Raw genomic sequence first — 19,876 nt, forward strand, 5'->3', positions numbered from 1 at the left:
ATCTGACACAACTCCTATTCTGGGTGCTCTCTGTGAGACAGCAGGATACAGTGGAATAGCCTACATTCAAATGCTGGCTCTGCCCTGAGAAAAACATTAACCTATGTCACCCATGGAATTTTTCTCATCTTAAAACAGAAATGCTAACTTACCCACTTTACAGTTCTTCAAAAATGTTATATTCCCTCTCTCTAAATACAGTGATACTTCGGCTAATGAGTAACCCTGCTAACAAATTTTTTGGCTAATGAAGATTTTTTTCGCTGTTTTTTGGACTAGGCTAATGAATGTGTTAGTGGATGCACACGCTAACATAAAACAGCAAACATGAACGGTCAGGCCATTCCAAGAGCTTATTTTTTCCATCTGCATGTGTGTGACAAAGAAATGAGCTGACCACATCACATAGGGGAGACCCACCAACCCGACTGGGTTGTTTACGTTCGAGACAGTGAGAAGTAAGACACCTGATAACATAAACTGCTTCAGATTTGATGATGACGTATATCAGAAGGTGAGAGAGGGCCATCACTTTAACCTTCTAGAGGGTGGCTTCCAGAGTGCCACAGAGAGAAACTATTCTCATACCAGTGTCAGTACAGTGGACGTTCCGTGGGCGGTATCCAGAATGAATTAAATTATTTTCTCTAGAAACCTATGGGAAATCACATTTCAGCTAACGACTGTGATTCTGGAACAAATTATCTTTGTTAGCCGAGGTATCATTGTATATATTTCCTTCTCTTTGGAACCCCCACTCTATCTGCTCCTCACCCTGTTACCTCCTGCTCATTCCTCTAGCCTCAGCTTGGATGTTGCCTCCTCCAGGAAGCCTTCTCTACCTCCACCCTAATTGTGGTTGAGTGTCTGTTTCCTGTTCCTCACATTAGCCTGTACTTCCCTTTCTAGAGCACTTAACACATTAAAATCTATCTTCACTTTCTGTCTTAGGCTAACTTGTTAATGTCTTGGTGGAAGAGACCTTGTTTTTTGTAGTTTTTTTAGACTTTATTTAATTATTTTTAGAGAGAAGGGAAGGGAGGGAGGAAGGAGGGAGAGAAACATCAGTGTGTGGCTGCCTCTCATGCATCCCCATCTGGGGACCTGGCCCACAACCTAGGCACGTGCCCTGACTGGGAATCGAACCAGAGACCCTTTAGTTCACAGGCCTGTGCTCAATCTACTGAGCCACACCAGCCAGGGAGGGACCTTGTTTTGATCACCACTTTATCGCAGCCTCAATACAGCGTCTAGCTCATAATGAGTGTGCCATAATATTTGTCATGTGAATGAATAAGAATCCTGATCCTTTTTCAAAATGATGAGTTAAGACTTTTAAACTCATAACTCAACAAAAAACTAAAAGTAAAGATAAGGTCAGAAAGAAACAGTACAGTGTACTCCTTAAAGGTCATGGGGAACTAAAAAGTCATTCCAGAAAGCAGTCAAACCGCTTGGGTCATGCCTGGTACTTCTGAGCAAACTGGCCACAGTTAATGTCTCAGTTTGAGCAACAGAGGGTGCAAAAACATTCTCACACATTAAAAACCCCGGGCTCTTCCTTCCAGATGATCTGAGTACCTGATAACAAGAGCTGTCTGCTTAAGGAGGGGTGGCCTGACTGGCCATGTGTCCTGTTGGAGAAGCATATGCCACTGTTCATTATCCATGAAGCTGGGGTATCCATGGCCTTCATGACCATCATCAAAAATTGTGGTCTTTCTATTCCCAAAGCAGACCCTCAGACCAGACACAGGATGGGACATCACCCCCAAACACAAACATACTCTGGAGCAGATGTCACCATCCAACAAAAGTGAAAGGGATAATGTTTGTCTCCCATTCCCTTACATCTTCGGTGCACCTGGAGTGAAGTTTCAGATGAGTCAAGTGACACAGAGGTATAAGCGACTGATGCTATTACCTGGCAGAAAAAAATACCTCTAAACAGGAGAGTTCAGGCAAGCAAGAGAAACCAGAAGCGGCTGGGAGACATCATGAGCACCCCTCCAAAAATATTAAGTCAGGGAGAGGGCTGCCTACTTTACTGTTGCTCTACACCAAGGTACTAGGGCAACACCAGGACAACTCACATGTGTTTTTGCACACGTCCCAGACCATCTGGGACACGCCTCCAAACCCCACCCTACTCTTCTGGTGAAATCAGCTCACCCCATCTCCCGCTTTCAAAGGGACAGGGCTGTCCCTAGCCACCTGCATCCCTCACCGCCACCCCCTACCCCCACCCCCCCACGCACACGCACACACGCGCGCCCACCCCTCTGGGGCTACCCAGACCGCTTTCATAGGACCGCACGGGGTCCAGGGAGTCGGACGGGGAGAGGAGAGTCCGCTGGAGCACCGCCCCCACCCTGGATGGTCGCGCACCCTCCCTGGAGACGCATCCTCTACATCAGCCAGGACGGTCCGCTCTTACGGGAGGGTCCGAGGCTCTGCACCGACCCGGGGGACGCAGCAGCCTCGGGGACCGGGCGTCTTGAGGCCCCGCCCCACGGACGTCAGCCTCACGGAGCGTGGGTGGGGCCGCGGGCCGGAGTTTTCAGTCTCTGCCCGGCCGAGCAGCAGCTGCAGGCGCGCAGCCTGGCGTCGGCGTCGGCGTCGGCCCCGGCTCCGGAGGATGCTGGGCGCCCAGGATGCTGCCGCGCCTTCTAGTGCCGCTGGCGGCGCTTCTTAGCCTGCGCCTTCGTTCTGCAGTGCAAGGTAAGGTTCGGGGGCGGCCTGACCCTGCGCTCGCCGCGCCCGCTCCGCTGGGTTGTGTGGCGGCCATACCCTGCTCCCACTGTCGTCAACCCTACGTGGAATTTCAGCGTCCCTCGGAGACCCCGTCTGGCTGGCCCTCTGGAGAGAGGGACGTCCATTATCTTCCCGCTCCCGGAATCTGTCTCATTCTGGCAAACCTGCGTCTCAGGCCCACCCGTTGTGAAAGTGGATGAAGCTAAGATTGCTTGGAGGGGTGTTTGCCGGGGGTGGGGGTGGGGGGTGTCGGTAAAGCAGTTAAATGACCCTCTTCCCCAACTCATCGTCCACTCGCCTCTGAGGAGTCATAAATTTATGGCTCGCTTTTTTGTTGTTCTAGTTCAAATGATCAGACTGATGTCTCTCTGGGGAATAACTTTGAGCCATCTGACCCTACCTTTCCTTAGCCCTCTAATTAATCTGCTTATGCCCTGTGCATTTCTCGCGCACCCCAGCTTTCCCCCTCCACCACACCCCCATGTGATTATCTCTGCTCCTTTGTCCCTGAATGCACTCCCATTGCTCCTGCCTCCCTCCTGCCTCCTCCTACCCCTTAGCTCAGTTTCCTAACCCAGCCAGCTAGCCCGGAAAGTTTCTGCAACTGAGAAGAGTAAACCCTGGAGAGAGTATGAAAGGGCAGGATATGGAGGGACCCAGAGCAGAAGCAGAGAGAGCAGGGACTGTAACCGCTTCTCCACGCCCAAGTACAAAGTAAAACGCAGTCACGCATTCACATGACTGAGAGCTGAGTTGGGGATGTACAGCCCAAAGACCCACTGCATTTTTCACTTTCCATCTAATGTTTAGAATTCGAGACACAGACTTGAAGATCAAAGAAAATATAAGAAATAGAGCAAGGGACAGGCATACTTTCTAAGTGAGTATGAAAGTCAAGGAAAGAGAAGCATTATTAGAGAGATAATGAGAGGTTAGAACAAGGGAAGCCTGAGCAAGTTGCTGACAGACAAGAGACATTGAGGGATCAAGGAGAAGAGAAGAGGAACTGGGTTTGGATATTGGCCTTGACTTATTTTATTGCCTTGATAGGCAAGACTCTTAACATAGGTGTATTTGTTGCACTCTTACAAAGGAGAGAAAAGGTTCAGTGAGGTTTAATAGTTTGCCCAAGTCACACTGGCAAGAGCTAGTTTGAGACACCTGAAGTTGCCATTTCCCAAGGTATTTGTTGGGAGGGAGGGAGAAAGATAGGGATTAGTATTTAGTATCTCACCTTGGAGCCAAAGGATGTTTGCTCTTTGTGGAAAGAGCTGCTTCATTCTATCTGTTCTCACCCAACTTGAGGCTGGGCAGCTGACCATGGGTAAAGCCCTTCTAGAAGCTGGGAATTGGGGCAAACCTTCAGTTTGGGGTTGCCCAGCAGACCTAGGAAGAGTAACAGGCAGCTGACAATAAGCAGGATATCTGTTTACCCAAAGAACTCCAGAGAGAAGGCCTTGGGCTGGAGCCAGAACTGGGGTCAGGGCAGGGATCAGGTATGAGGATTGAGGGCAGGCCTTGGGATGGGGCCGGAGCAGGGACAGGGGTAGCAGAGCCAGGCCACTTCTGCTTCTGATCACAAACTGCACAGGACACAACATCTGCTCTAGAATCAGACACATCTGCATTCAAGGCCCCACTCTTCCCCTTACTAGCCCCGTTGCCTTGAGCAAGTCACTTAACCTCTCTGAGCCTTAATTTCTTCTTAGTAAAGTTGGGATAATAAATGCCTACCTTGTAGGGCTGTTGTGATAATTAAATGAGACCATACATGTAGAAAACTTAGCAGAACACTTAGCTCATAGTAAAGTACTCAATAAATGGGAGCTGTTAAAATGCTTGCCATCATCACCATCACTATCTTCATCCCTTGGTGTGGACTCTGCGAGCTTTGTTACTGACACTCATCTTCCCAGGGACAGAACTGCCCAGCCCTCCATCTGTGTGGTTTGAAGCACAATTTTTCCACCACATCCTCCACTGGATGCCCATCCAGAATCAGTCTGAAAGTACCTACTATGAAGTGGAGCTCCTGAGGTAAGGAAAAGGAAGGAAGGAGGGAGTAGGTGAGCCCATCCCCTTCTACTGCCCTGGAACAGAAAGATATTTGCCTTGTTACTAAAGTACACCAGGAAGGACCCTGGCACATATCCGTCAGTTGACAGGTACTGATCGAGTCTTATATGTGCTGGGGTGAGGAAGCCAGAGTATTGCCTTCACCCTCAAGATTTTTCTATCTTATTGGAAAAACAGGAAAGCACCCACAATGTAGTTAGAAAACAAAGAAACCCCAATGGCTGCGAATGTAGTTGGAAGAAGGGAGAAATTAGTCTGTGTTGCAGTGAGTAACCAGTCTTTCTGGAGATGAGTTTGAGCTCCTCATATTTCAGTCTAAGAGTCTTTTAGACTACAGAGAAGTTGGTATAGGGTCCCAGAACCAAGGGAGATCCCCTTGCAATTTGATGCCCTGAACTAGAGGAAATAGCCCGAGGGCTGTACCATCATGGCAGCCCTCTCCCCTGGCCTCTTGCTTCCCTCTTAAAGGAGATAGGTTTGAACAAAAATGTGAACCAATGCCTACCATGCTCTCTCCTCAGTTATGGAATGGAGTTCTGGAAGTCCATCTCCAGCTGTAGCCAGACCCTGGTGCTGTCCTGTGATCTTACCATGGTGACCCTAGACCTGTACCACAACAATGAGTACCGAGCCAAAGTCCGGGCAGTGGATGGAAGAAAGCACTCCAACTGGACTATTACCAGGACCCGCTTCTCCATAGATGAAGGTGCTTTTCCTCTCCTGGGCCTAGAATGTGGCTTTTGAGGTCCCTTCTAGCCAGAAGCTCTAGTCCAGAACTGTTCTCTATGTTCCCAAAGCTTACCATGTCAGCCTGGCTCCCTGACTGGGGACCTAATTGCTCAAACAAACCTCAGTCAGGGCTTTGGAGAAGGTTTAGAATAAAATAGTCAAGTTGTTCAAGATTTAAAAGGGAACTGGAGTTGTTTATCCTACAGAAGAGAAGTCATGGGGTGAGTTGGGGCAGCTGAGTCACAAGGGTCAGAACTGTATATTTAGAGGGTTCTGGAGAGGAAGAAAATCCATGAAGCACTGAACACAGGGAACAAGGAGCAGGCAGAATTGGATCAGGTACCCCCACTGCCCCCTATCCCATTAGGGGTGGCCTACTAAGGGTCAGGGTATGAGGTTTTGAAGTGGAGAAGTACTACTGAGGAAAAGTTGGGAGTCTCTCTTTGCAGAGATAGGAGAAAAGGGTAAGTCCCAAACTCAGTGAGGCTCTTCCATTCTACAGATTGGGATCTACAGAGCTCTGTGCTTGTGACAAGCCTGCCGTACAGAATTCGGTCAGAACTGATGGTCTAGGATGATCTAGGTCATTGGCTCCCAAATGCCTGTCTGCAGGCCAGTTCTCATCTGGCTGGAGAAACATTACCTAGGGAGTGTGTTTACAATACTGGATATTTCCATGGCCCAGCTTCAAAAATTCAGATTCACTGTCTTGAGTGGGCCCAGGGCATCTGTATTTCTAATGTATTCCCCAGGAAGTTCCAACGGTCTGCTAGGTTGGAAAATCTGTTTTAGGGTGGGTAAAGCTTGACCCTGGAGGCCAGGCATGGCTGGGGGGCCCAGGTCATCCCCCTGCCTGCAGGCCTCATGGTTTGCCTCCCTGTGTAGTGAATCTGACGGTTGGCGGCTTGAAGCTAGAGACACACAATGGCCTCATCCTCGGGCAGATCCAGCTGCCCAGGCCCAAGATGGCCCCTCCAGGCCACACATATGAAAGCATCTTCCCACACTTCCGCGAGTATGAGATTGCAATTTGCAAGGTGCCAGGACCATATAAGGTATGGGATTCCCAAGGCCACAGACACTGGGCTCCCCGACCCCTCACCCATCTCATGCTGGCAGAGGGAGGTCATGTGGGCGTAGGGATAGGGAAGGGAGTTGAGATGACTTCAGCCCTCAAACTAGTGCTCTTGCCAGGTGGCAGGGAAGACACTATCTACTAAGTGTCAGGCTCCACATGAGACATTTTGTAACTATTATCTCCTATACCCCTGAAGGGGAGGGTATTTTTACCCCATTGTATAAATGGGGAAGTGAGGCTCCAGAAAGCTGTGTAATTGCCCAAGGACACCGCATAAGTGGGAGGTCTCTGGAATCTGCAAAATTCATCCTCTTTGCCTTCCACCACAGTAGATTCCAACCTCTTCTGGGAGGGTCCTTGGCATCTATAAAACACTTCTTTCTCTTTTAATACAAAATAAGTCATGGTAATCACAGAGACCTTGGGCTGTGCTGGTTATGCAGGGTTCTTTATCTAAAAAAAGAACTGAAGGGGATTGACCTAGATCATCTCTAATGGCCCCCCCAGCTCTCAGCCTCCATATGTCATGAAACAAGGGTATTTTGTTTATTGCTGTTGTTTTCATTTCAGCTTGTAGAGAAGGTAGAACATGAAAACTTCAGCTTCCCAACCCCTGGCGAGGTGGGAGAGTTCTGTGTCCAGGTGAAACCGTCTGTGGCTTCCCGTGTGAACAAGGGAATATGGTCCAAGGAGGCGTGCATCGTGCTGTCCCGGCAGTGTGAGTCAGTCAGGGCCGCAGTTCAGACAGGGTGGGAGGCGGAAAGGGCCTGTCACAACCCAAAAAGCTGCTGATGCCAGGCACTGTGCTAGGCATGCCCCGCACAGCTCTCCATCCTCACAGAGTCCTGTGAGAGATCTCCTATTGTCCCTATTTTAGAAATGAGGAAACTGAAGCCCCGTGCATAAAAGCTACATCTTAGGGCCTGGTGGCAGAACAGCTGTGCTTCCCAGAAACCCACAGGCCACCCTCAGTCAGCAATGGTAGTTCCTGTTTCTTCCATTCCTCTGCTGTCCTCTCTTAAAGCCGAGGACACAAAGGTCCTTCCCTACTTCCCTACTCCTCCGAAAAGATAAATCTTAGCTGACTTCTTGCCACAGCTGTTAAAGTCAATAAATACCATGCCAGGTTCTCAGCCTGCACTGGGCAGGGGAGGGAAGAGGGGATTTAGGATGTGAAGATCATGGTCCTGCCCCAAGGATCTTACAGTCTGGCTGGAGAAGCTGTAACTAGCAACTCAGGACAGCATGTGTCAAGTACCCGATGAATTGTGCCAATAGTCAATGCTCTGGGGGTGCCCAGTCCCGTGTGGGCAAGGTCCAGCAAAGACCAAAGTGAGTTCTTACATTTTTACAGTACACTCTCATTTCATTGAGGACACTCATAAACTCATTGTCATTTAAGCCTCCCTCCAATGTAAGCAGAGTAAGACACCATCTGTTTGTCAGGCAGCCTTAAGGCACTTCTTCTATATTTACTCACTGATATAAGAAATAGCTTTGTATAGAGGTCTGGGTTCAAATCTCTGCTTTTCCACTTATGAGGTATATGACCTTGAGCAAGTTACTCAACCTCAGGATCCTAATCTATAAAAATTGGGATGATAATAGTATTTCCCTCCCAAGGTTGTTATAAGGATCAGATAACTTACGTAAAGGGCTTGGTAGATGGTAAGTGCTATATACTTCACAACCATCTTGTGTAGTGAGCACCATTATTTTTCTTGTTTTATAGATGAGGAAACTGAGGCTCAGAGAGGCTGAGTAATCTGTTCACAGCCTCACAGCTAGTAAGTGGTGGGGCTGGTATTTGAACCCATGTCTGGCTGCCAAATCCCCTGTTCTTACCTGCTGTGCCATCCTGATTCACTGCTCTACGTGCTATGGGGTGAATTCAGAGACCTTGCAGCACAGCAGGTTCTCACTGTGTCTAGTGAGAAAATCCTTCAAGGCTGAGGTTGGGAGGCCAGGCAAAGACTTCCAAGAACCCATACATGTCCTGAGTAGTGATCTAGAGGTAGCCTGGGGCGGTGGGGGTCACCTGGGCCACTCACTGAGTGGCTTCCAAGAGTGGCTATGGGATCCCCAATTGGGGACTGCCCCTCCATGTCCCATGGTGCCTGGTCACAAATGCATCTCTCTGGGCCTACAGATTTCACTGTGACCAACCTCAGCATCTTCTTCACCTTTGTCCTGCTGCTCTGTGGAGTCCTGGCCTACCACCTGGCCCTCCAGCTGTACGTGCGGCGCCGGGGAACGCCGCCTGCCGTCCTGGTGAGTCTCAGGGCAGGCCACTGCCCCATTCTTCCCAGACACAACAAGACTTCAGAAGACAGGCGCTCAATTCCCGACTGTCCCTTCCCTCAGCCCGGATGTTATCAGGAAACACCTTTATCAAGCACCATCAGGATGGAGGGATGACTTGACTGCAAAGCCCAGTGCTCAGGATAATGCTGTCTAGTGGCCCAGATAGCATACATACTGAGTAGTCCCAACCCCCCCACATGTCATTTTGTTACTATTTAATAATTGGCCCTGTGCATTAGTACCTCATTTTTTAAGTGAGGAAACTGAGGCATAGAGAGATTGTTACAGACACTGGGTCACGCAGCAGAGGCAGTCAGGATGGAGTCCAGTCTTGCCCACCCCTAGTGGCTGGAAGAGTGCTCTGGAAGAGGAAGTACAAAGAGCTGAAAATGCTGGCCCTTGGGCTCTCTTCAAAGTGGCAGAGCGGAGTGGAGCGGTCAGACGCTGGAGAGGTCAGGTTCATGAAGGAGGCTAGGATCTCTGAACCCTCCCCAAGTGTCTCCTTTTCCTATACAGTGCTATAAACACTGCACTCATGGGCAGCCAGCCTTCGAAACTCAACTTGCAGCACTAAGCAGCATTTCCAAACTTCGGCCTGTCTGGCCTGGGATTCAGGTTGCCCAGCATGTCTCCCACAACTGACTCATGGCTGGAAAAGGACCATCCAGAGGGATCTCAGGGCCTCTGGGAAAAATAAGGACAGAGACAAAGATCCTCTGAAGTTATTTTGAGTAATAATCCCAGGAAGTGGGGAGATAGGGAGAGAAGAGAGGTGGGACTGCCTGGCTTAATTACAGTCTTTGTCTAAACAAAAAAGAACTGTGTTCCTAGCCGCAGGGCCCTGGGTAGAGAGATATGACAAGGAGACTGGGGACAGGTAGCCTCCACAGCCTTAGAGACTTAGAAAGTGTTTCTCCATGTCTAGCTGAAGTGTGTCCTTTCTCTGTGCTCCAGGCAGATTCATGGTCCACAAACATGTGCATCAACCTGTTTGACAAGTACTTCAGGCATATTTTATGTGCAGGGCCCAGGCTGGGATGGGCTGGTATGGAGATGAGTGCACCAGGGGCCCGCCATTAGGATGGATAACTAGAGAGCAGAGGGGTGCAGGAGGGTGGTCCTGGTGCACTAGATGGGATATTGTTAGTCAGGCATCAGGAAAAGCATCTAGGAAGAGCACAAATGTGGTGCAATTGAGTTATGGTTACTGAGCACCTACAACATGCTGACTAATGTGGTCCCTGGTCCCAAGGGGCTTGCTTACAGCCTGGTGGGGTGTCCAGTATATTAACTCTTAACTTTAATGCAAACCAGGGAAACAGACGTAGATGCAAAAAAGCCAAAGGAGATGACAGGCAGCCTCTGGTTTCTTGTTCCTTCTGTAAATTTGGATCACAGAATTGAGTTGTCCTTGGGAGTTTCTTCCTCCTCAAGACAAATACAGCCCAATTCCTACATAAAATGACCATGGTCATTACTAACTTTGTGAATAACCTGTAATGAACAAAGCACTTCCACATTCCTTATCTTGTTCTCATTCATTAGCTGCTCTGATCTGATCTTTCAACAATATATCAAGGTAAGTATTATTGGACTGAGGCTGTCCTGTCTCCAGCACCCTGGCTCAGTCGGAAACTCTGTGTCCCGCAGAGGTTTCATGACCATGGCAGAACAAATTTATCCAGGACACTGTATTTTGTCTGGAGGGATGGGAGGTGGCTAATCTCTCTAGAGGAGAAGAGTGCCAAACTTTCGTCTCCCATGCCTTTTATTGAGGAGGAGATTTGGGAGATATAAGGTCAAGACTTACAAATCATCAATAATCTTTCAGAGCTTGGGTTACAGTTGACAGTTACTGATTATAGATATCTAGAGAACACAGTGCCCAGTCTGTGTCAGGGTCTATTAAACATCTTGACACCACACTGGCATTAGGTGCAAGGTTTCATACATTTTTAGCTACAGATTGTTTATAGATAACTGAGAGGTAAAAAAAGCGGAGCAAACTGAAGCATAATATGCATTCTTTAAATCCAATTCCCATGGGAACCCTCTGAGTGGCCTTCGGTCCTGTCTGCTTCACAGTGTTTTGGTTTTCCGTTGAGAGTTAAAGGCCTTCCTGGGGGGGCCTGGCTCATGGCTTGGGCTACCATTCCCAAAACCACAAGGAACGGTCCCCCACATTGGACAAGTGGAGATTTCAAATAATGACAGTTGCATACAAATTCCACGTTCGTTCTTTGCTGCTTTGTGACTTTGGGTCAATAATTAACTTCTCTGAAATTTGATTTTCTCCTGTAGGAAACAGAGGTAATTGTACTTCCTTAGAGAATTATTGGAGAGTAAAATTCAATTTATCAAATATTTATTGAGTGCTTTTCATGTACCAAGCATCATTCTAAGCACTTTACATGCATTAACTGCAACACGAGGAGGCAGGTACTGTCATGATTTCTATTTTACAGGTGAGGAACTAAAAGCACAGAGGGGGAAAATTAATTTGGCCAAAGTGACATAGCTGTTAAGAGGCAGTGCTGGGATCTGAACCCATGAAGTCTAGCTTCAGATTATACATTTTTAATTACCAGGCTATGTAAATGTTAATGAGAACTCAACCAATAAGAGTTACATTAGTCATTACATACAAAAGGAATGAGGGCACATGTGCAATAGTGAGTTAGTAAATCAGTCAACAAATCTTACGAATATCTAACAAAGCTCAGTTTAAGCTTTGGGAACAGAGTGGCAAACAAGACTAGAGAGTAGCTGCCCTCAAGGAGTCTGGTATTCTGTTTGGGGGTGGGGAATAATTGTGTGTGTGTGTGCATATTGGGATGTGTGTGGCATGGATGAAAAAAAAATTAAAACAATTCAAGAAACTAAGTGCTGGGTGGAAGTAAACTCGGTCAGTGTAGGGAGAGTGTCTGGGTGACCTGGAGGGCCTCTCCGAGGCGATGACATTTGAGCTGAGACCTGAACGACACAAAGTGCTGAGAGAAGAGTATTCCAGCCAGGAAGAGCTAAGCATGTGCAAAGGGCCCGAGATAGCGCTGCACTAATGTGTTCCTGGGCAGAGAGAACACCACTGTGACTGGGGCAGAAGAGCCCACATTAAGTGATTTCACTGGGGTTCTCAGCAACTAATGTCATCCTCAGCTGCTAGTTCTGTGCTTGTTCCCACACTGCAGCCACCCTGTGTTTGTGTGAGTCAGAACTCAGGGAGGGGAGAAATGAATTTGGTGTCTCACATCAAGCATTTTAAAAACAGAAAAAAAAAAATAGGATGGGGAATAGAATAGAATAGAACAGAATTGATCACAGTACACAGGTAGCAATAAGTATTTGGTGAAACTGGTTTTAGTTATTTATGAGTTATATATTTATGGGCTACTTACATACAGGTTATTGTGTGTAACACATTTCATATTTTGTGTCATAGTCAAAAGAGTTTGAAACCCACTTTTAGATTGAGATGGGTCCAGTCTGCTTTCAGGTTGGAAAGCACAGCCATTGAGAACACTCATCACTTCATTCCTCCTGGCATTCCATCTAGGATCTGGAAACGCAGGCTTCTTCTGTGTCTAGTTCTGAGATGAACTGAGAATTTCATCAGGAGGAAAAAATTCCAAAAGACAATGAAAGGAGCAAGCGGTAGTGTCCTCCAGGCTCTGTACTCCCCTTCCTTTGGAGCAGTACCTCCTGGTGGTACTGATCTATTGGACTGACCCATGGATTCCCCTAGCAACACTGGGGTGGATTCCTACAGGTGACCCTCTGCCTTACACACTCTGCCCTCTCCTCTCCAGGTCTTCAAGAAGCCCAGTCCCTTCAAACCTATCAGCCAGCTTTCCAGCCCAGAGACCCAAGACTCCATCCATCCCATCGATGAGGAGGCCTTCTCCAAAGTATCCCTAGAGCTGAGGAACTCAGAGCTGCATGGCAGCACAGACAGTGGCTTTGGCAGTGCCAAACCATCCTTGCAGACTGAAGAGCCCCAGTTTTTCCTCCCTGACCCTCACTCCCAGGCTGGGGGAACTCTGGGAAAGGGAGCCTCCTTGGAGCTGGAGAACAGTTGCAGTGGTGGCAGCAGCAATAGCACAGATAGTGGGATCTGCTTGCAGGAGTCCAACCTGAGTCTAAGTACAGTGCCCAGCTGGGAGCAGCAGGCGAGGAGCAATAGCCAGAGCCGGGATGACAGTGGCATTGGTCTTGTACAAAAATCTGAAGGGCGGCCTGGGGATGCCCAAGATGGCTCTGCTTTGGGCCATGTCAGTACCCTGGGGCCTGAGGTGACTGAGGAAGAAGACCCAGCTGTGGCCGCATTTCAGGGCTACCTAAAACAGACCAGAGGCACAGAAGAGAAGACAGCCAAGGCAGGCTTCCCGGAAGAAGAGTCCTCAACAGATGGCTTTGGGTCCCCATTCAGGCTGTGCCTGGATGCCAAAGAAGCCTGGCCTCCACCAGCCCTGGCCAAGGGCTATTTGAAACAGCATCCCCCAGAAGTGACTCTCGCACCCTCATGGTCCCCACCTGGACAGTGGAACCACCCAGCTGAGGAATGGTCACTCCTGGGCTTGACCAGCTGTAGTGACCTAAGAACATCTGACTGGAGTTTTGCCCCTCTGGACTGTATGGCAGCCCCAGGCAGTCTTCTGGGCAGCTTTGATTCAGACCTGGTCACCCTGCCATTGATCTCCACTCTGCACGCCAATAAGTGACTCAGGCTAAGGGGCTGCTCTTGATTTCAGCCATGTCCTACATGGACTAGGAGGAAGGGCCCCAGGGGTCAGAAGTAAAATATGATGCCAGTCTGGGCACCTTTCTGCAAGCCCAGTGGGGCCTAGAAGGGCTGGCTGAGGTTCCGGGCAGAAGAAGGCCATCTTGCTGAACCAGCGAAGAGTGTGTGGGCAGGCTATTCTATAGACAGGGCCCTGCCAAGTCTGGCAGAGCTGAGAAGGGCAGGGCAGAGATACCCTCTCTCCTCAGGACTCTCTATATGGTAAGGATTCTTTGTCCCATGGAATCATGAAGTTTCTGGAGTTGTGCTGAGGCCACTAGGGTGAAGCCACTCAGACGCAGGTCTGCCCCCTTAAGCCAACCATGAATCAGGTTCCTCCAGTGAGGTGGAGGCTGGGAGGATGCAGTCTTCAGGGCCTCACAGCAGGGGTCATTTCTAGGGAGAGAAGGAGGGAGCAGTGACCAAGTTTGATCTCTGGGAGGGTCAGCTGACCACCAGCCAGCCTGTAATGGGTCCTGTGGAGAAGCTCCCTCACTGGCAGGCTCCCCAAGCAGGGAGCTTGTCATGGAATATCTTATGGTGGTTCTGCCCTGGTCAGCCTGTCAGTCAACTATCATTATGGAGGGGAATATAAGGAACTGAGATCCAAAAGGGGGCTTCTGGCTCAGAACCCATCCCCTTGGGGATGTCTCATGTCCATAAGCAGGCATTTCCTTCTTTCAAACAAATAGGGCAGCAGCCGCCTGAGGCACTTGCTGTGGCCACACCACTTGCTGGCTCCACCTTGCTGCCCCATCATTTGCCACCAGTGCCAGAAAAGCCACACATGTTTGTATTGGTCAGAACTCAGCCCTTTGGGTAGCCTCTGGGTCTGGGCACCAGCGTGTGTGCCCCAGGATCGGGATTGGGACCTAAACTTGTGTTTGCTGCTGATGTCCAGCTTCAGGCCCACAGGACAGGGCACTGGGCTATGACCCTGCTCCCTCAGTGTTCAGCTGCGTGACCTTGGACCAAGCACTTCTCAGAGGGTCTCAGTTACCGCATCTGTGAAATAAAGGTCTTCCCATGCTGGATGTTAGTGAAGCTTCCACCCATGTCTCACCTGGGCTGGGAAGAAGTGTGCTGCAGAACCCATGTCTACAGAGAGCCAGCTTCCTTCTCATGCTGAGACTTAACAGGCAGAGCAGAAGTACATACATCATGCTAAGATTGCTATAGACGCTGAGCCCCGAAAGGGGCAGGTGTGGACCCAGCTACCCCATAGTCAGTTTGGAATATGAATTCAAAGCTGGTTTACAGTCTATGGGCAAGGAACTGGGAGGGGTGACTGGCCTGGGGTATTCCCTCCTAATGCGTCCCATGGCCCTGCATTTCTCTGTGCCATTCTGAGACGAGGCCTGGCTCAGGGAATCCGGCCAGAACCTCTCTACTCTGCCAGGAAGCTGTAGGTGCCACCCTGGTAAGAACTCCCTCTGGAAACTTAGGCTTGAGGGAGTATTCCTCAAGGTTCCCTTGGAAGGCTTATTTATTTATTGAGAAGCAGCATAGTACAGTGAAAGAATTCTGGGTATTTCAAGAGCCTAGAAGTTCTAGTTTAGACTCCACTGTTTCTAGCTATATGGCCTTGGGAAAGTCACTTGTCCTCATCTGTTTTCTCATCTGCAAAATTAGAGAGCAATGCCTGACTCGTTTCACTCCTCGGGGTGTGAGGTTCCACTGAGGAAGTGGGTGTGACTGTGCCTTGAACACAAAGCTCTATAAATGAGTGATGTATTTTTTATTCCAATAGGTTGTCAGGACCAAAGGAATTATGTGAAATCAGTCCAATTTCTGATGACATAGTAGCTGGTGGAGGACTAAAGTTGTTGGTAATTGAGGATGATAATGAATAAAATGTGATGTCACCCTATGAACTAAGACTCAGGCTCAAGTCAGACTCGGGTACAAAGTCCTCATGCTAACATTTATTGTCTATGACCTTGGGCAAATCACTGATTCTTTCTAAGCTCGTTTCCTCATCTACAAACTTGGAATAATAACTCTTCATGAGGATGTCACACAGTTTAAGTGAGGTCACATATAAAAGAGTATCACACTGTGCCAGGCACATGGTGGTCTCTGCATAAATAGCTGTCATTGGATTTTAAAGCTGAAAGGGAAATGGACAATTTTTCTTGGAAACCAGTGAAAATGAAAGATAATGAAAATATATCTAGTGAAAGCATATATAATAAATGCAATGTAATGTAAAGAGCATGTAATGTAATGAAAGATTATGAAAATGCATGTAAATGAAAGTATGCAGGGCTTTTTTTCAGAAGTGGAAAGAAAACGATAGAAAGTATAATAATATTTTGGGTGTAAATTCTAACTACTTGGAAAGGAGACCCTGGAAGCCCCTCCCTTCCAGGAAGACAACAAAGCAGACCTCCCTGGAGCCCTGCCACCTGCTCCCCTGAACCTGGACATGCATCTACAGCTGTTTCTTCTAAGTGCGGAAGCGATCTGCTCTTCTAAAAGCCTGTTCCTTCCACGAAAAGCCACAGGTTCGTGGGTTTGAAGTTCTCCCCATGCTCAGTGGGTGGAGCAAACCCAGGGCTGGTAGCCTGGGTCTCTGGTGCACTTTGCTCATTGTCCCAGCCTGGATCCTTGAGGAGGTGACTGGGGACACCTTGTCTCTTCCCCTGTATCATCTCCAACAATGCCTCTCCCCCTTTCACTCTGAGAAAATAAGTTCTGGGGAAGGGCTGATCCTATCACCTTCAGAGAACTTGACTAATACCACACCATTTGGGCCCTGCTCAGATTTTTGCTCTGGAGGCCTCCTTGCCAGATTGGTAAGAGGTGTGGGTCACTTGCTCCTGGAAGTGAATGTTGGAGATGGTTTCTGCCCCAAGGAAAAAGCCCCTGAGGTAGGTTGGCTGAATACTGGCCAAGGTATAAAGACTGAAAGAATGAGGCATCAAGTTCAGGGAAAGCGAAGCTGGAAGAAGATGGGTGTCTGAGGCCATGAGCTCTGACTGCAGGGCATGTCTGCTCCCCTTACATAGCATGAGGGCAGTTTGTGCCTGGTCTCCTCCACTTTCCAGCTGCTCTCAGACTGCCCGGCACAGCCCCGGCTGCTGGAGAAACTGAGCGACTTCTTCCAAACAACTGGCGGTGAGACACTTCCAGGCTTCTCAGGAATTTGGAGTGAAGTCCCCAACATAAGGCCCTATTAGTTATTAAACTGAGTAACCTCCTTCAGGGGCTTTTCCAGGCTGAGGAATGTGTGGTTCTGGGCTTTTATGAGCTAACGGAACTTCCTCTTAGTAAGGAGAGGGGAAATGGACCAACATTGACTGAAGAGGAAATTCTATTGAACTGTGTTTTCCCAAATTTGTCAATAGCTATAGTCAGAGTTTGCCCTGTCTTCCCCAAAAGATCTTTATCCCTCCCCACCCACCCCCAGTACACACACTAGCACAGAATGTACACAGTCCCTGGGAATGGTGGGTCACATCACGGAGCCCATGCTGCACTGCCGGTGGGGGTTCTGTGAGTTCCACACTGAATAGCAGAGAAAGGGGCGCTGTGGGCTGTGCCTACCTGGGTCAGCACCCTGGTAACCGAACGAGGCAGGTTCAAGCAGTTTTGATTTTATCGAGCCCCAGCCTAGAGGACACTAGGTAGTAGGAGGCATGACTCATCTATTTCCTGTCATGATCATGGTGAGTTTGGGGCTTTCTTTTAAAGCAAATCCACAATTTAAGATTAAATGGGTTTTTATTAATAACCCACAGCACCTTGCCTCACTACAAGCTTGATCTTTACTTCACCTGGCTCCCATAAACATTCAAAAAGGGTGGAGGGACCCAGTGAACACTGACAAAGAAGAGTTGGGTAGGGTAAATTAGTGTTTTAAACAGGTAAACTTGGCTTGAGTCAGAAGGACAAGGTGAATGCAGAGAGATCTGGTTAAAGGCATTTCTTGTAGTCAGCATTTCATTTCTTCAAGGAACATGTTATTAAGCATCTAGTATATGCCAGACATGGTACACAGCCCTGGGTCCACAGTGATGAACAAAAGAGGCACAGATTCAAAGAGCGCACCATCTGGTTATGAAGATAAACATCAAGCTAATAAACAGACTAACAAATATATTATTACAATCAGTGATAAGTTCCATGAAAGAAACTAAAATTTCACACAAGGGGTGGAGGCGGGAGGCAGTGTTAAAGAGAAAGCCACAGGCCCCAAATGGCAGACTTATGCTGAAGCCCATGATATCAAACCTAGACCTAGTAGCTGTTTTAACTTCTCCCGAAACAGTATAAATCTTCTGGTCAACACCAGTAATGTGATCTGTCACATGGGCCCTCTCCAATACCCATAGAATGAAGAGGCAATCTGCATGATTAAAAAAAAAAAAAAAAAATGCCCTTGCCATTTTCTTTCCCCCAAAAGGGGATGTTCTGGTCTAAAATATAATCCTTTCTTTTTTTTTCTTAACAGCTCCCTTGCCCTACCCTTCTTTCATAAAAACCTTCCATGTTGTATAACAGCTCAGACCAATTACTAGATGGGATGCTGCCTGATTCAAGAATCACTTAAAATAAAGCCAGTTATATCTTTAAAATTACTCAGTTGAACTGTTCTTTTTAACAGCACAGATACTGAGTGGAAGACTGTCTTAATCAGTTTGGGCTGCCATAACAACAAACTTAAACAACACACATTTATTTCTCACAGTTTGGAGGCTGGGCAATGCAAGATCAAGGTGCTAAAGGATTCAATTCTTGGTAAGGGCTCTTTTCCTGGTTTGCAGATGGCCCCCCTCTCCCTCTGTCCTCACATGGCAGAGGGAGGGATTTAAGAAAGAGGGAGGAGGGATAAAGAGCATGCATGACTACCTATGAGCTTGCAAGAGGGAGATAGCTGGTCTCTCTTGTCTTATAAGGGCACTAATCCCATCATGGGGGCCCTAATCATTTCCCAAAGACCCCACCTTCTAATACCATCAGATTCAGCTTTAGAGGGGGGTGGAATTCAAATATGAAAACTTTTGTGCTCTCTATGTCTCAGTTGATGGGTGATCTCGCACCTTGGGTGTGGAGGAGATAAGGATACTGGTAGAAGGCCACCAAGCCCCCCAGCAACTGATATGTAATTGAAATACTCACTTGATGAGCTCTGCCATTAGAAAAAGCAAGCTACCATCCCTTTGCTCTTTGGCTGACAGGAGCCATGCTTCTTCTTGGCACCTGTCTTTCAGGTCCCAGCCAGGAGCCTCACTGATGCCATGTTGTTCCTTAGACAATTGCAGCCTATCACAAGAACACCTGAGGACTTTCAACAACTCAGTCTGTAGAGGCAGTAAGCTCTGGAGTTGGCATGGGTATAAGTGCCTGGCGCAGACCAGTACGTGATGGACCAGTTTCTGCCACACCTATCTTCCTTTACCTGCACAGGAAAGGAGGGGTTAATGGAGAGGCTAAGGCCTTATAATGGCCGTGGAAAGAACAGAAATACCCTTCAGGGTCCTGCCACCCAGGCACCCCAATACTGGTAATACTCCTTGTCTTCCACTTCCCCACATTCTCATCTACCTACCCACTAGGGCAGTTCCGCAAAGTATCACCTGCCTGAGAATTACGCGGGGGGCCTTTGTTTTCATAAGCTTCTCCCCTAGGCCCAGGAGTTCTGAATGCCAGTTCCCAGGGGCCTGCTTAGTGAACAAGTTACAGGTGATCAAGGTGCAGCTGATTCCCATATACACTCAAGTTTGAGAATCACTCCTGTAGAGAACAACTTGATGATTTTTTGCTTGTTACATTAAACTCTCCACTATTCCATTTGGATGTCTGGCATGAATCTTAAAATTATAATGTCTTGCTTCCCACACACTCATTTGTTCTTCAGGCTTCCCCTCCTGAGTAAATTGTGCCACCAATCAACACCAGGAGTCATCCTCCACACCCCACACCTGATCCACTAGGTAGGTCCTATCAGCTCTACCTTCCAAATATATAGTGAATCCAACTACTTGTCACCATCCCCACACTATCATTCCAGTCCAATCCATTATCATGCCTCATTTGGACCAATGTTTATCCCCTTATTACCCCTGTGTTTCCACTTCTGCTCCCTTCGTCTAATCAAGTGTGATTTGTACAGTATACTTAGTCTAGGGCAATGGCTGGTGTGATCTTTATAC

At 48.1% G+C, this 19,876-nt stretch overlaps 1 protein-coding gene across 3 annotated transcripts; it reads left to right on the plus strand.

Annotated features, from left to right (window-relative positions):
- The first annotated feature begins 2,615 nt into the window (after positions 1-2,615).
- IL10RA (interleukin 10 receptor subunit alpha) lies at positions 2,616-18,301 on the plus strand. Of its 3 annotated transcripts, XR_016509026.1 has the most exons (8): positions 4,674-4,791; positions 5,352-5,536; positions 6,445-6,614; positions 7,208-7,355; positions 8,787-8,908; positions 12,748-13,940; positions 16,090-16,225; positions 18,175-18,301. XR_016509026.1 is itself a non-coding variant. In XM_090266013.1 (7 exons), the coding sequence occupies exons 1-7, from the start codon at positions 2,655-2,657 to the stop codon at positions 13,657-13,659; spliced, it is 1,725 nt and encodes a 574-aa protein (XP_090122139.1). In that variant the 5' UTR covers positions 2,616-2,654; the 3' UTR covers positions 13,660-14,757. The 3 variants fall into 3 exon arrangements, 1 of the variants encoding a protein (XP_090122139.1); XM_090266013.1 differs by lacking the exons at positions 16,090-16,225; positions 18,175-18,301 and adding an exon at positions 2,616-2,721 and having other exon boundaries at positions 4,671-4,791; positions 12,748-14,757; XR_016509025.1 differs by having other exon boundaries at positions 16,090-18,301.
- The last annotated feature ends 1,575 nt before the right edge of the window (positions 18,302-19,876 follow it).

This window comes from Furipterus horrens, unplaced genomic scaffold (genome assembly GCF_987537825.1).
Source record: "Furipterus horrens unplaced genomic scaffold, mFurHor1.1.pri manual_scaffold_2, whole genome shotgun sequence".
Classification (NCBI taxonomy): domain Eukaryota; kingdom Metazoa; phylum Chordata; class Mammalia; order Chiroptera; family Furipteridae; genus Furipterus; species Furipterus horrens.

Bases quoted from the DNA above. Each gene is read 5' to 3' on its own strand.
- IL10RA (XM_090266013.1), top strand. From the start codon at position 2,655: ATGCTGCCGCGCCTTCTAGTGCCGCTGGCGGCGCTTCTTAGCCTGCGC. The intron at 4,792-5,351 runs GTAAGGAAAAGG...CTCTCTCCTCAG, and splicing joins TATGAAGTGGAGCTCCTGAG to TTATGGAATGGAGTTCTGGA. The intron at 6,615-7,207 runs GTATGGGATTCC...TTTTCATTTCAG, and splicing joins AGGTGCCAGGACCATATAAG to CTTGTAGAGAAGGTAGAACA.